The sequence below is a fragment of the Gopherus flavomarginatus genome, chromosome 4, assembly GCF_025201925.1.
Source record: "Gopherus flavomarginatus isolate rGopFla2 chromosome 4, rGopFla2.mat.asm, whole genome shotgun sequence".
In the NCBI taxonomy this organism is placed as follows: domain Eukaryota; kingdom Metazoa; phylum Chordata; order Testudines; family Testudinidae; genus Gopherus; species Gopherus flavomarginatus.
Window position 1 is genome coordinate 192,288,530 of NC_066620.1, and position 13,566 is coordinate 192,302,095.

The 13,566-nt window shown below is 41.1% G+C and overlaps 1 protein-coding gene across 2 annotated transcripts; it reads left to right on the forward strand.

Annotated features, from left to right (window-relative positions):
- The first annotated feature begins 209 nt into the window (after window positions 1–209).
- MYCN (MYCN proto-oncogene, bHLH transcription factor) lies at window positions 210–6,399 on the forward strand. Of its 2 annotated transcripts, none has more exons than XM_050950846.1 (3): window positions 210–418; window positions 1,879–2,758; window positions 4,951–6,399. In XM_050950846.1, the coding sequence occupies exons 2-3, from the start codon at window positions 1,987–1,989 to the stop codon at window positions 5,541–5,543; spliced, it is 1,365 nt and encodes a 454-aa protein (XP_050806803.1). In that variant the 5' UTR covers window positions 210–418; window positions 1,879–1,986; the 3' UTR covers window positions 5,544–6,399. The 2 variants fall into 2 exon arrangements, with proteins under 2 accessions (XP_050806803.1, XP_050806804.1); XM_050950847.1 differs by lacking the exon at window positions 210–418 and adding an exon at window positions 763–919.
- The last annotated feature ends 7,167 nt before the right edge of the window (window positions 6,400–13,566 follow it).

A 13,566-nucleotide genomic window follows, 5' to 3' on the forward strand; every position in this document is an offset into this window, starting at 1 on the left:
GTGGCCGGGCTTGCAGCTCGGACTGTGCATGCTCTTTATTATTATTATTTATTTGCAAAGGGAATTGGACCTAATTCTCCTTGCAAAGCATAAAGAGCAAAGGGGCTTTTGGCGCCAAATACCAGGCACCTCCCCTGCTTTTATGGAAATTAGGGAGGTGGGGTTAAGCCTCTCTCTCCTCTCTCTTTTTCCTCCCCGGGTGTGTCAGGTTTTTTTTTAGTTAATAATATCCAAGAGCTTCAAAGGCAGCCAGTGACAGTCATCTGTCTGCAAGCAAAGGGTGAATGTGGAGGCTTAAGCCTGCCTTGGGGGACGAGCGGGCTGGCGCTCAATAAAGTGCAACATACAAGATCATCTGCCTCTTTTTTTTTCCTGCCCTCCTCCCCCTTTTGCAACACCACCCATCACCAAGGAGGAGGTAAGAAGAGGCAGCTGCAGGGACCGCGGTTGTAATAAGAAGGGAGAGCAACACCAAATAAATAAATAAAACCTCACGTTGTATTGGAGTTGCAAAACTAGGGAGGATGGGTTGGGGGGAAATGCCGGGGCAGTTCAGTGATTTGAGTGGGGGGGTTCACTGACCAGAGGGAAATCCTCAGGGTTTCTAAAGCTGTTGCATGGAGATCGCTGTATTTTGTAGAAGTTTCGTTGCTTTGATTCATTTTAAACGGTTGCTATAGATTTTGTAAGTAGAAAAATGGTACAATAGTGGAAGCGGTCAGGGGGCGGGGCAGGGAGAGAGCAGCTGAGCTAGGCTCGTTTCATTGCATTTCATCATAAGGCTTTTTTTTTTAATGGAGATTTTCCTTTTGGTCTCAGTTTGAATGTCAGCTGTTTGAAACCCAGCAAACCGATTTTCCTGCGTGTTGCGCTAGCTGAGGTGACGGGGGGCACTGAACGCCTGTTTCAGACTTAAAAGGTCATTTTAAATGTCTGATGCAACTGGGCTCCGGTGCTGGAATGGGGTTGTGGTTGACTGGTCGGGGGCACAATTAAGGAATTTTCCGGAGGGAAAGGGGGATCGAAAGCTTAGTTTGTAGCAGGTCTCACTGAATGTAGTGGCAATGCGCAAAGTTCCCTTGTTTGATCTGCAGCCTTTCACCCCTTTGCTCAGTGTGCAGCTGAGCAGGAGAGAAACTTCCTGTACCTTTTTGGCACATCAAAAGGCTTTGTTAGCGCCGGCTTTGTTTTTTTTAATTGAAATTATTATATAAGGTTGCTGCATTTTGGCTACTTCCGATTTGCCCTCCACCCCCCGTGTGTTGTGCGCGGGTTTCTCTGAGTAGCTTTAAGTGAATGAACTGGCAAGTTGTAAAGTTGCACTGAGCCGCCTCTCCTCTGCCCCTTTTGCATCCTCTTCTGTTCCCTTTGCACTGGACTGCAGATGACAAAAAGGGGGAAACTTCCACTATTTTTGTTGGCATATTAAGAGGGCTTTCTGGAGCGATTACAGGATCAAGCTTTGCATATGTGTACAGTATATTGGTTGGGTTACTCTGTGTTTGGTTCTTTGAAGCAGTTTAAAGAGCTTGCAATGTGTAAAGCTGCACAGATACCCCTTTGCAGCTCTCCTGTACCTTTTTGGCCTGTTTTGTTTTCCTGCAGAACACAGGATTAAAACAGAAAACTTTGCATATGTGTGCAGAGCCCGGTTGTTGTTGTTGTTGTTTTGTCTGAATGGTTTAAGCAGTATTAAGGGAGTGAAATGTATTTCTCCAAATTTGCACAGTGCTTCCTGCATTCCTTCAACATTTTAATGATTATAGGTTTTGCTTTTTTTTAATTGGGAGGAAGATTATTGTATTAACAAATCATGTTTAAACGTATTTTCTCCTGTTTTAACTAGCTGCTTATTTGGGATTTTTTATTTTCTTTCAGGTGTTGGGAGAAGTCTCTCTCTCTCTCTTTCTCTCTCTCACTGGAAACACACTCAAACCTCCCTCTAAATAACAGCCCAACCAAGGAATTAGTAAAAGGAACCCAGTAATGCCAGGGATGGTCAGTAAAAACCCAGACCTCGAGTTTGACTCTTTGCAGCCCTGCTTCTATCCAGATGAAGATGATTTCTATTTGTGCGGTCCGGACTCTGCTCCCCCTGGGGAGGACATCTGGAAAAAGTTTGAACTGCTGCCTACCCCTCCTCTGTCTCCCAGTCGGGCAGGACTTCAGGAAAACCCCCCAGGAGGGGCCCCACTGCTATGGGGAGGGGTGGCTCTAGGGGGATTCCGAACCCGTGATCCTCTGGACTGGGCATCTGAACTGCTGCTGCTGCCCCCTGAGGCTGACCTTTGGGGAAGCACGGATGGAGGAGACTTACTGGAGACAGGCTTTGGGGAGAGCAGCAATCTCAACTCCATCATCATCCAGGATTGTATGTGGAGTGGCTTTTCTGCCCGCGAAAAGCTGGAGAGGGCAGTGAGTGAGAAACTACAGGGCAGAGTGGGAGCAGCAGTGGCACCAGTGACAGCTGGTGCATCCACCACCACCGCCAGCCCTGTGGGCACCAACAGCCAAGCAGAGCTCAACAACTCTGTGTCAGAGTGTGTGGATCCTGCAGTGGTGTTTCCCTTCCCCATCAACAAGAGAGAGCCAGTGGCAGCAGCCCCAGCAACAGGTGGAATGGCTGGCATCCGGGTGAACATTAGTGGGAGCAGTGGGATCGCACAGGGGGCAGCAGCTGCCACCCAGCGCAGCAGCTGCCATTCAAGTGCTACCAGAGCAAACAGCAGCTCAGGAGATGATACTCTCAGTGACTCCGGTAAATACTCCGCTCATCACAGATTTGTTAGCCAGTGTACATATCCCCAGAGGTATTATGTGTGCATGGTTGTCCCACCCTGAAGTGCAGCTTTATGGGCAGCATCACCTTTATGATGCATCTCCCCTAACCAAAGGTATAGACAAAAGGAGTGAATTCATTGGGGGCAGCCTTGCAAAATTCAGTTCACTTAGGGTGCATGTTAGTTTCTGGTCAAGTAAACTAGCATTAGTTGTTATTTATTATCATCCTGGTAAGGTGGGTGAGTAACGTTGTGCCTGGCTGGTACATTATCATGAACATTTTGTAGGGCTGCCTTAGGCTGTTGGCAGTGAGAAAAAAGAAGGGGTGGTCTTTCTCTCTTCACACTTTCTTTCCTGTAATCAAAATTAAGCTCAGTCTTCCCTTTCCCCACCCCCATCTCTGCACCCATGTGGTCAGGAGACCAAAGAAAATAAATGCGTGATCCCAGGTCATGCCCCCTGTCTTTGTTTCTTGCATCTCTGAGTCAATAAAAAAAAAGATTGGGGGAAAGTTGGTGGCCATATGCCTTAGTGCTTGAGGAAGCCCCTGCCTTGAAGCGCTTAGGCAGAGAGGGAGAGGAGGGGTAAGTAAGGGCAGCTGAAGTGTGGGGAGGTGGAGCTGGGGAAGAACAAATATTGCACAATCAGTTCAGTGTAAAACATGACAGTGATGTGAGCCCTTAGGACATGGGAACCCCTGCTGTTGAAGAGAGGGGAGGCTGGAAGAGAATCCACCACCAGCAGATTCAGAAGAGGTCAAATAGATGTATAGTGCCACTAAAGTTAGTCTGGAAGAGGGGAAGCTTGAAAAATCCCAGACCACTCATATTTGCTTGTCTTTATTGATAAAAACATAACCAAGAACAACACTCGTTGCTGTCAAGTGAGTGTGTGTTTTACTCCCTCCCATTTCTAGCTGGTATATGGATTTGCCAGTAGGTGGCAGCATGCTTGTCCTAGGACATTACCTTTTGGAAAGGATTCCTTGAAGGAGACCCTTTGGCAGGCAGCTGATGGTAAAGCAGACAGTGTTATATAACTAAAGGGCATCTTATCCTGGGCATGTTTATACTTAGCAGATGCTGGATGAACTTTGAGTGTTTTTTTTTAAATCTTCTTCCATGCCAAAGCGTACCGTGTAGTTAATCTCAAACTTCATTCATGTGGCCAACTAAAATGCAGCTTATGCAGAATGTATTGTGTAGTAGTGCATTGACCATATAGTAAAAGTGTTTTTAGTATAAAACCATCCTGCCTTGTACATGATTTTGAAATGGCTAAGCAGTCTAATAATTTAGCGGGGAAATGTTTGATTTTGGGTTTTTGGATTAAGACAGGCAGAGGAAAATTTAGATGCAAAAAATTCCTCTCATGTAAAAACAAACCCCATCTCTAGTTGCAGAGAAGCCCAGTTCAGTTGTAAACACAGTTTCTCTCATGTAAATGAGTAAATCCATATGACCATCATCATAAACTTGATGATAAGCCTCCTGTTTCAAAAGGCTCACTGTCCCTTTAATGTCTGTGCCTTGACAGCTTTCTGTGAGGAAGCACTTCCTCCCAACAGCTGTCTTCTTGGCAGTAAACCAAAACATTGGCTTAAAGGGACTCTCAGACTGGAACAGCTTCACGTTCTGCAGCAGAACAAATCCAACGATTGTTTAGTTTTCTGGCTCCTTTTTGATCAAGCCAGGGAGGTGGTGTGATTGTGGGTGTGTGTGCTCACATACATGTATGTTCTGTACTTCAATTTGTTGGTTAAAGTATAAATTAGGGCATTTTCTCGAATACTGTTTCCTCTAGTGTGTTTATTTGGGTTGCACCTTTATGGATTCTCCTATTGTACAGCTTAAAAGTGCAGAAAACTACCTGTTCTTAGGGTTATAATTTTAATTTAGCAGAGATTCCCCCTGATTGTGTCCAGATCTGAGTGTGTGCATAGTGTGTATATATTTATCTAGCTCCATCTATCTGCAGATAGTTAGTATATGCACCCTATTTTTATCCTCATATTTGTGCATATTTTGAACACTTAAATACTTATGGGTTGCTGTTTGTCCTAAGAATTCACGCAGATATGTTACTAGTTTTTAAATTTCAAGGTCCTGTGTGAATATTTTTTGGAGAGAACAACTTACTTGCTTTATTTTACATTTTGTATTTCTAAAGATGATGACGAGGAAGAGGATGAAGAGGAAGAAATTGATGTAGTGACAGTGGAGAAGAGGCGCTCTTCCTCCAACAAGGCTGTTACTACTCTTACTATTACTGTGCGCCCTAAAAATGCCAACTTGGCATCGGTGAGAATGCAGCAGAATGAACTGATTCTAAAGCGTTGCGCCCCGATTCACCAGCAGCATAATTATGCTGCCCCTTCTCCATACATGGAAAGCGAAGATGCCCCACCGCAGAAAAAGCTAAAAAATGAGGTGCCCCGTCCAGTAAAACCCATGATCCAACCAAAGTCTAAGAGTTCAAGTCCTCGAAACTCAGATTCAGAAGATAGTGAACGTCGACGCAACCATAATATTCTGGAACGTCAGCGGCGTAATGACCTGCGATCTAGTTTCCTCACATTAAGGGACCATGTACCTGAACTGGTTAAAAATGAGAAAGCTGCAAAAGTGGTCATCTTGAAAAAAGCCACTGATTATGTCCATTCCCTTCAGGCAGAGGAACACAAGTTATTGCTAGAAAAGGAAAAATTGCAAGCCAGACAACAGCAGTTGCTAAAGAAAATAGAATACACACGGACTTGCTAAACTTTTTTTGTCTGACCTGGACAGTCACTGCCACTTTGCACATTTTTGATTCTTTAAAAAAAAAAAATTGTGTTTTTTGACGTTAAGAATGTTGGTTTTACTTTCAATCCAGTCCCTCAAGTAGTTAACAATCTATGTTATCCGGGTACAGAGCACATGGATGTTCTTGCAAGGAGTTCAACAGACTGCCAAACAATGATGGACGGCCCTTGTATTTTTTCTTAAGAACTATAGATGTTCGTTAAAAGTTGTGAGCCTTTGGAGCTGCTGATGACACCTAGTTGAGTTTAAAAATGTTCATTCCTAATCTTTAATGGTGCTTATGTTCTAACAGATGTTACTTTAGGGGTTACCATTTGTACCTCTTTGGGAATTTTCTGTAAATACCATCTACACACTTGCCTTTTGTACATGTCTTGGGTTATGAGAGGTGGCTCTTGCTACCAGTATTTGACTGGAAGTTCATACCTAAGTACTGTAATACCTCAATGTTTGAGGAGCATGTTTTTGTATACAAATATATTGTTAATCTCTGTTATGTACTGTACTAATTCTTACACTGCCTGTATACTTTAGTATGATGCTGATACATAACTAAATTTGATACTTATATTTTCGTATGAAAATGAGTTGTGAAAGTTTTGAGTAGATATTACTTTATCACTTTTTTGAACTAAGAAAACTTTTGTAAAGAAATTTACTATATATGCCTTTTCCTAGCCTGTTTCTTCCAGTTAATGTATTTGTTAATGTTTGGTGCATAGAACTGGGTAACTGCAAAGTTCTGTGTTTAATTTCTTCCAACGATGTACATTTAGTGCTGCGTCTTATAGCACTTTGAAATACCTCATGTTTATGAAAATAAATAGCAATTAAATGATGTACTCTTCACTATTTATTTATAAACGTAGTTATCCTCTTTTATTGTAAGTTGAATGGTGCCCATGAGACATGATTCCAGCCCTTCCTTCACTTACTATCACAGGGTAGAGCGTACACTTCAGGAGAGGTGAGAAGCCAGCAAATTACCATTTCTGGTAACAAAGTAATTGTAATGGGAACAATTTTAATGTACTTGTGTCAATACACATGTCAGATCTCTTCTTTAATATTGTGAGCTCACTATGGGCTTAGCCGAAGCCCATTGAAGACTCCTGTTGAGTTCAGTAGACTTTGGATCAGTCACTGAATGCACAGCACTTTCAGGGCTAGGATGCAATGCTGTTTTCCACCAGCTGATGATCTGGCTTTCAGTGGCTGAGACATACGGTGAGAGCAGAATATCAGTGGAATAAACTGCCATAGGGAGGAAAGAGAAGTGTCTGTGTAGTGAACCAGAATCTTGGAATCTGAGTCTTACTCTCTAATTCTGTTCCTTCTTTCTTATTGTATCAAAAGCCATACCCCAAATGTTGGCCACCGTTTGTTAGGAGAGGCAAAATTTGTGCTGGTCTGTGGTTTGTATTCTGTCTAAATGCCAAAGTGTCTATTAACACTGCTCAACAATCAATTCAAAATCCCACTTCCGCTTAGGGAGCAGTCTTGCAGTGCTTGGCACTGAGCTGTGCTGTATCTCAGCACTTCCATCACAGGCTTGCAATGCTGCAGAAATGCCATTTCTGAAGCCTGGGGGAAGAACAGAAGCCAAGCAGTGTGTATGCTGCAGAATCAAGATTGGCAGGTTGCTTTTTCCTCAGGAGCAGGAAGGGCATTTTTGTGGTTCGGACAGGCAGGGCCAGTGGATCTATGAAATGCACTTGATCACTGGACCATAACCATTCCTAAGGAGGGTGTAGTGGTCCCAAGAGCTGCTGTATAAGTAGGCTTTGCAGAATTCGATATTTTTTTTAAATAATTTTGACAGGTAATACCAATGTTTATTTGTAAGCACTTTTTTATTTTTACTGACTTAAATTTTCATAGGTGCAGGAAATTATAGGGAGGGATGAGACAGGAAGAAGAGGGTCAGACAATAATTATTTAAAGACAGCCGACATTGAGATTCATTTTAAAAGTTAATGCTTTATAACCATTAAAACACAAATTGTCAACATCACGTGTCAAAATATACAAAGTAAATATCTTTAAATCAAACTTTAAGAAGCTCTGATGCAGCATTTTTCTTACTTTGCCTATCTAGATATTTGATTATTATAGATGGAAATATTTTTTGTCCATGAAATCAACCTGTCCCCATATTTACCTGTAAAACTCGAACCCTTCCAAGCCTATGTATCAGCCAGGCTGGGCAAGATCTCCACACACAGCCCTTATTCTGCAACTGCATGGAGTTTCTACACTCCAACCAAACTCTTTATCAAAGGCAGTGAGAGTTTTGCTTAAGCAAGGACATCAGGGGTTGGAAACTACTTAAGTATAATCCAGTAAATGTATAGGCTCCAGAACCTCATCTGGTATAAACTGGCATAGTTCCATTGCCTTCAACCAAGTCTGCACCAACTTACACCATCTGAGGATCTGGCTGTCAATTTAGATGTGATTCAAGAGTTTATTCCAGAAATAAAATTCTCAGTGAAGTGAGGGAAGTTTTGTGGGCTAGGGAAGCTGGATCAGGCCCTGATCAAAGGATCAAAAGCTGGGGGAATAAATGTCACTTCATTAAATGTAATACACCTCTTCTTCGATATAACGCTGTCCTTGGGAGCCAAAAAATCTTACCTCGTTATAGGTGAAACCTTGTTACATCGAACTTGATTTGATCCGCCAGAGTGCGCAGCCCTGCCCCTCCCCGGAGCGCTGCTTTACTGCATTATATCCGAATTCGTGTTATATCGGGTGGCGTTATATTAAGGTAGAGGTGTAGTTCCATTTTAAGTGTTATAATTTCTTTCAGGAAGTCAGTTCTGAACTGCAGCTTCTATTTTAATGCTTCATTAGTTCTTGAAAATAACATTCAAGACTGGTTGGTCAGAAATAAGTAAAGAGGTAAATGAGAAATGATTCTCCCATGCACACTACTTCAGTTGGTTTTGATTTAGGGCTTGTTCCAAAGCCCATTGAACTCAATGGGGGTCTTTCCCCTAAGTAAGTTTACTGAATTTCAACCATTCCAACAACGCAAAATGATGTTACTAAAAAAAAAAGAGAAAGTCTGAAGACAAAAAAGTATTTTGCATAGACAACTACAGTCTTGTCCATGCTGGAGCACTTAGCTGTACTAGCTACAACTAGTTTGAAAACTGTTCTCAAGCCAGTTCTACTAGCAACTCCTGTTAGAATGTTGTTCTGAAGCACTGTTTGTGAACAGTCATAAGTAGCTTGGGTTTCATTCCCATAGGGAAAGGGAGTTTTTTCATACATCCATCCTATTGCCTTCCTCATTTCCACCAGCACAGCTTCTTAACATTAATGTGTAATCATGCTGAATATTAATGTAAAAACCATGTTACAATTGTCATTGTTTGCATATGCTGTTGTACATGCTTACAAGCCATAATATAGGCAGCCATGAATCACTAATAGAAGTGGCAGTACCCATTTATTGGATATGCAATATACAGAAATATTTCCATTATTTATCAGAAACAATTGCCATCTATTCTGTTTATATGACATGCTCATTGCTGTGGCATCTGAGAGAACAGGGATGAAGATGAGTATAAAACTAAGATGTAAAGTGTTTGTTTAAAAATTCAGTACAAAAGCCCATTTTTAAGTGTCCTTTTTGGAAGAATGGGGGCCTGATCCTGCTTCCGTTTAAGTATCAGAGGGGTAGCTGTGTTTAGTCTGGATCTGTAAAAGCAGCAAAGAATCCTGTGGCACCTTATAGACTAACAGACGTTTTTGGAGCATGAGCTTTCGTGGGTTGCATCTGACAGAAGTGGGTATTCATCCCGAAAGCTCATGCTCCAAAACATCTGTTAGTCTATAAGGTGCCACAGGATTCTTTGCTGCTTTTACTTCCATTTAATTAAACATCTGGCCCAGCATGGTTAATCAGTCGTCCTCTACATAGTACTACCACTACCCTTCTTTGGAGTTTTCTTTTAAATAACTTTTAGGGGCTCATAAGCTGGCTTTCAAAATTGCAATAGGTGGCAAATTGAAAAGGCCAGGTTTTGAGTTTGTTTTTACAACATTTGAAAATCTAAGTTTTAAGAACTTTTGCGTCAAAATGAAGTGGAAGGTGGTTTATTTCGGATGCTTTCTTGCATACAAACTTTGTTATTTAAATGAAAACGTGAAAAGTCATGATATGGCCCTATGCTGGTGGAGTTTTATTTTGTTTGGTTTCTTGAGGAGGGTTTGGGGTAAAAGGGAAAGACAGATTTAGAAAATAAGTTTTATTTAACAATAGTTTTATTAAGATCCTTATGCAGATGTAGACAACAGACAAACTACTCTTTCATGCCAATCTACAGAGTTTAGAGTTCCTAAATACTCATTCAAATACTATATAGAGACACTCATCCTATTTTGTTAATGATATGCATGTTATATTTTCATGACAGACCACAACATCTCTGGAGGAGCAGTTACAAATGATCAGGTCCGTTGAACTGCTTGACAAATTCCAGTGGAAGGGCCAAATTCTGCCCTCGGGTCTACCACAGGACTGCATTTAATGCAGAACTGGTCCCTAACTATTATGGGGGGTTAAGATAACGTTCTCTATGGGCAGGCTATCCCATAAATGCTTATTTTGAAGCCAATGTGGCCAATCAGAGAAAGGATGCTGAACTACATGGACCACTGGTCTGATCTACTATGCCAATCCCTCTGTTCTTGTTTATAGAACACAGATTTACCATTGCTGCTAACTGAACAAAATGGATTTCTCCCTAGTATGTAATACCTGAGTTAAAAATATCCCCCAAAGGACACTCCCCAGCCCCTGATTTTCTGCTTATTTTGTTAAAAATACAATTAAAACACATGGAACTTCAAACACCCAGAATGAAATGGTCTCCCATAAGGCAGTGTAAGCAAAAATTCACCGTTGGGAGAGCTTAAAGAAGTGAAATGTGTTAATTGTATCATTATCACTATGTCATCTGTTGCTAATAATGCATGTGAAAGTACCTTTCCTGGACCCCAAGCTGCTATTGTAGCAACTTATCACCAAGTCATGGTAGAAATTGCTTGAGTTTTCATTACATGTATAATTCACGCAAGGTACTGCTTGCATTATATGTGCTGATGAACCTAAACACAATGAAATTACTTATAAATGTTATCAACTTTAAGTTTGAATTGCCTGATTTGTTACTGGTTTAAATCAGAAGATTAAAGTTGTTTAAACATTATGTTTTTGTGCTGTCATAACTATAAAAGGAAGGGTAACAACCCTCCTGTATACACTACTATAAAACCCCTCCTGGCCAGAGGCACCAAAATCCTTTTACCTGTAAGAGGTTAATTAGCTCAGGTAACCTGGCTGACACCTGACCCAAAGAACCAATAAGGGGACAAGATACTTTCAAATCTTGGGGGTGAGGGAAGGCTTTTGTTTGTGTTCTTTGTTTTGTGGGTGGTTCATTCTTGGGACTAAGAGGGACCGGACATCAATCCATGTTCTCCAAATCTTTCTGAACAAGTCTCATATTTCAAACTTGTAAGTAACAGCCAGGCAAGGTGTATTAGTTTATCTTTGTTTTCTCAACTTGTGAATGTTACCTTTGCTAGAGGGAAGTTTATCCCTGTTTTGTTGTAAGTTTGAAACTAAGGCTACAGCGGGTTTCTCTGGGCTCTTTGAATCTGATTACCTGTAAAGTTATTTTCCATCCTGATTTTACAGAAATGATTTTTACATTTTCTTTTTTAATAAAATCCTTCCTTTAAGAACCTGACTGATTTTTCCATTGTCCAAAGACCCAGGGGTTTGGGTCTTTGATCACTTTGTAACCAATTGGTTAGGATATTATTCTCAAGCCTCCCCAGGGAAGGGGGTGTAAGGGCTGGAGGGGATATTTTGGGGGAAGAGGAAATCCAAGTGGTTCTTTCCCTGTTTCATGTTAAATCACTTGGTGGTGGCAGCGTACCAGGTTTTAACCTAAGCTGGTAGAAATAAGCTTAGGGGGCTTTCATGCGGGTCCCCACATCTGTACCCTAGAGTTCAGAATGGGGAAGGAACCCTGATATGTGTGAATTTGCGTCTCTTTGATTTTACATTGTTTATTGTGGTCTTTACAAATCTATATTCAGGACTTTTTAATGAAAAGAATGCTTTGCATTTCTTTAATCTGAGGATCAGAAAACAGTTTATGTACAGTATTTATAGCCTCACAGCACCCTTGTGAAGTAAGTCTTGATTGCAAGGAGAACTGTAGGTTCTCAGTATTTCTGAAAATTAGATTTTAAGAATCCCACAGGAAGTCTATGGCAAAGCCAGGAATAAGAGGTGAAATCTTGGCATAGTGAAATTAGTGGGACTTTGCCCAGAATCTCATGATTCTCAGAGCAATGCCTTAACCACTGTGCCATGCTTGGCCCAATTTTTCCATTTCAGACATGTGGGTGAGGTCAGCAACATTTGGCTTATCAAAAATAAAATGAACTCGTTGTCCAAAGATTGTTTGTATATGTTGTAAAGATAATTTTAATGTGTTGATTATCTACCACAGCTAATTTAAAAGTAAATCCATATCCAAATATAGCAAGCAGCATGACTGGCTATTGTTGGTCCTTTGAAGAAACTGTATGGCTGTAGTTTCTTGTACATGTGATTGCAGTCTGACTATCCTAAATAACAGAAATGTAAACCATACACATATAATAAAGAAAACATGATTATTATTTGAACCCCAGATGTTTATTCCCCACCAGAATTACCACTGAATTACAGAGATCACCTATCTGAAATATCAAGTTAAATTTTTTGTACAGCTACCATCTTGGGAGACCCTATCTCTGCTGTGATGCCTACAAATTGTGACTATCTACCATTGGTTAGGCAAGTGGTGAACAGGCTTTTATTTTTAGAGTAAAATTGGATTGATATCCCCTTTCCCTGTTTTGTTCATTTGTTACTGTCTGTCCAACATTTAGATTGTAAAGTCTCGGGGGTGGGGGGAAGGAGGGGCAGGGACTGTTATCTTTGTTACGTGTCTGTAATCATAGGGCTGCAAGGGACCTTGAGAGACCATCAAGTTCAGCCTCTTTTGCTGTGGCAGGACCATGTATATCCTTGACTGGTGTTTGTCCAACCTCTTCTTAAAAACATCCAAGGGCAGGATTCCACAACCTTCTCCAGTAACCTATTCCAGTACTTAACTCTCTTTAAAATGAGAAAGTTTTTTCTTAATATCTAACCTAAATCTCTCATGCTGCAGATTCGGCACACTATTTCTTGTGTATACCTTCACTGGACATGGAGAACAATGGATCACCGTCCTCTTATAACAGCCATTAACATATTGGAAGATTATTTTCATGTCCCCGCTCCATCTCAAGACTAAACCTACCCAGTTTTGTAACCTTTCTTCATAAGTCAGGTTTCCTATATCTTTTTCCATTTTTGCTGCTGTCCTCTGGACTCCCTCCCATTTGTTCACATCATTCTAAAGTGTGGTGCCCCAAACTGGACACAGTATTCCTGCTGAGGGCCCACCAGTGTCAAGTAGAGTACCTACCAGTCTTACACACAGCACTCCTATTCATACAACCCAGAATGATATTAGCCTTTTTTGAAACTGTGTCACATTGTTGGCTTATATTCAAATTGTGGTCAACTATAACTCACAGATCCTTTTCAGCAGTACTACCATCTAGCCAGTTATTCTCCATTTTGTACTTGGCATTTGGTGTTTCCTTCGTAAGTGTAGTACTTTGCACTTGTCTTTACTGAATTTCTTCTTGATGATTTGAAACCAATTATTCAATTTGTCCAGGTCATTTTGAATTCTAACCCTGTCTTCCAAAGTGCTAGCAACCTCTTTCAGATTGATATCAGCCACAAATTTTATACGCATACTCTTCTCTCCATTTTCCAAACAATGAATGGAATAGCATTGGACCCAGGACAGACCCCTGCAGGACCCCACTCTATCTGTCCTCCCAGTTT

What these genes read in the sequence shown, in the direction of transcription:
- MYCN (XM_050950846.1), top strand. Translation starts at nt 1,987, where the DNA reads ATGCCAGGGATGGTCAGTAAAAACCCAGACCTCGAGTTTGACTCTTTG. An exon ending in TGATACTCTCAGTGACTCCG is followed by an intron (nt 2,759 to 4,950) that starts GTAAATACTCCG and finishes GTATTTCTAAAG; the next exon opens with ATGATGACGAGGAAGAGGAT.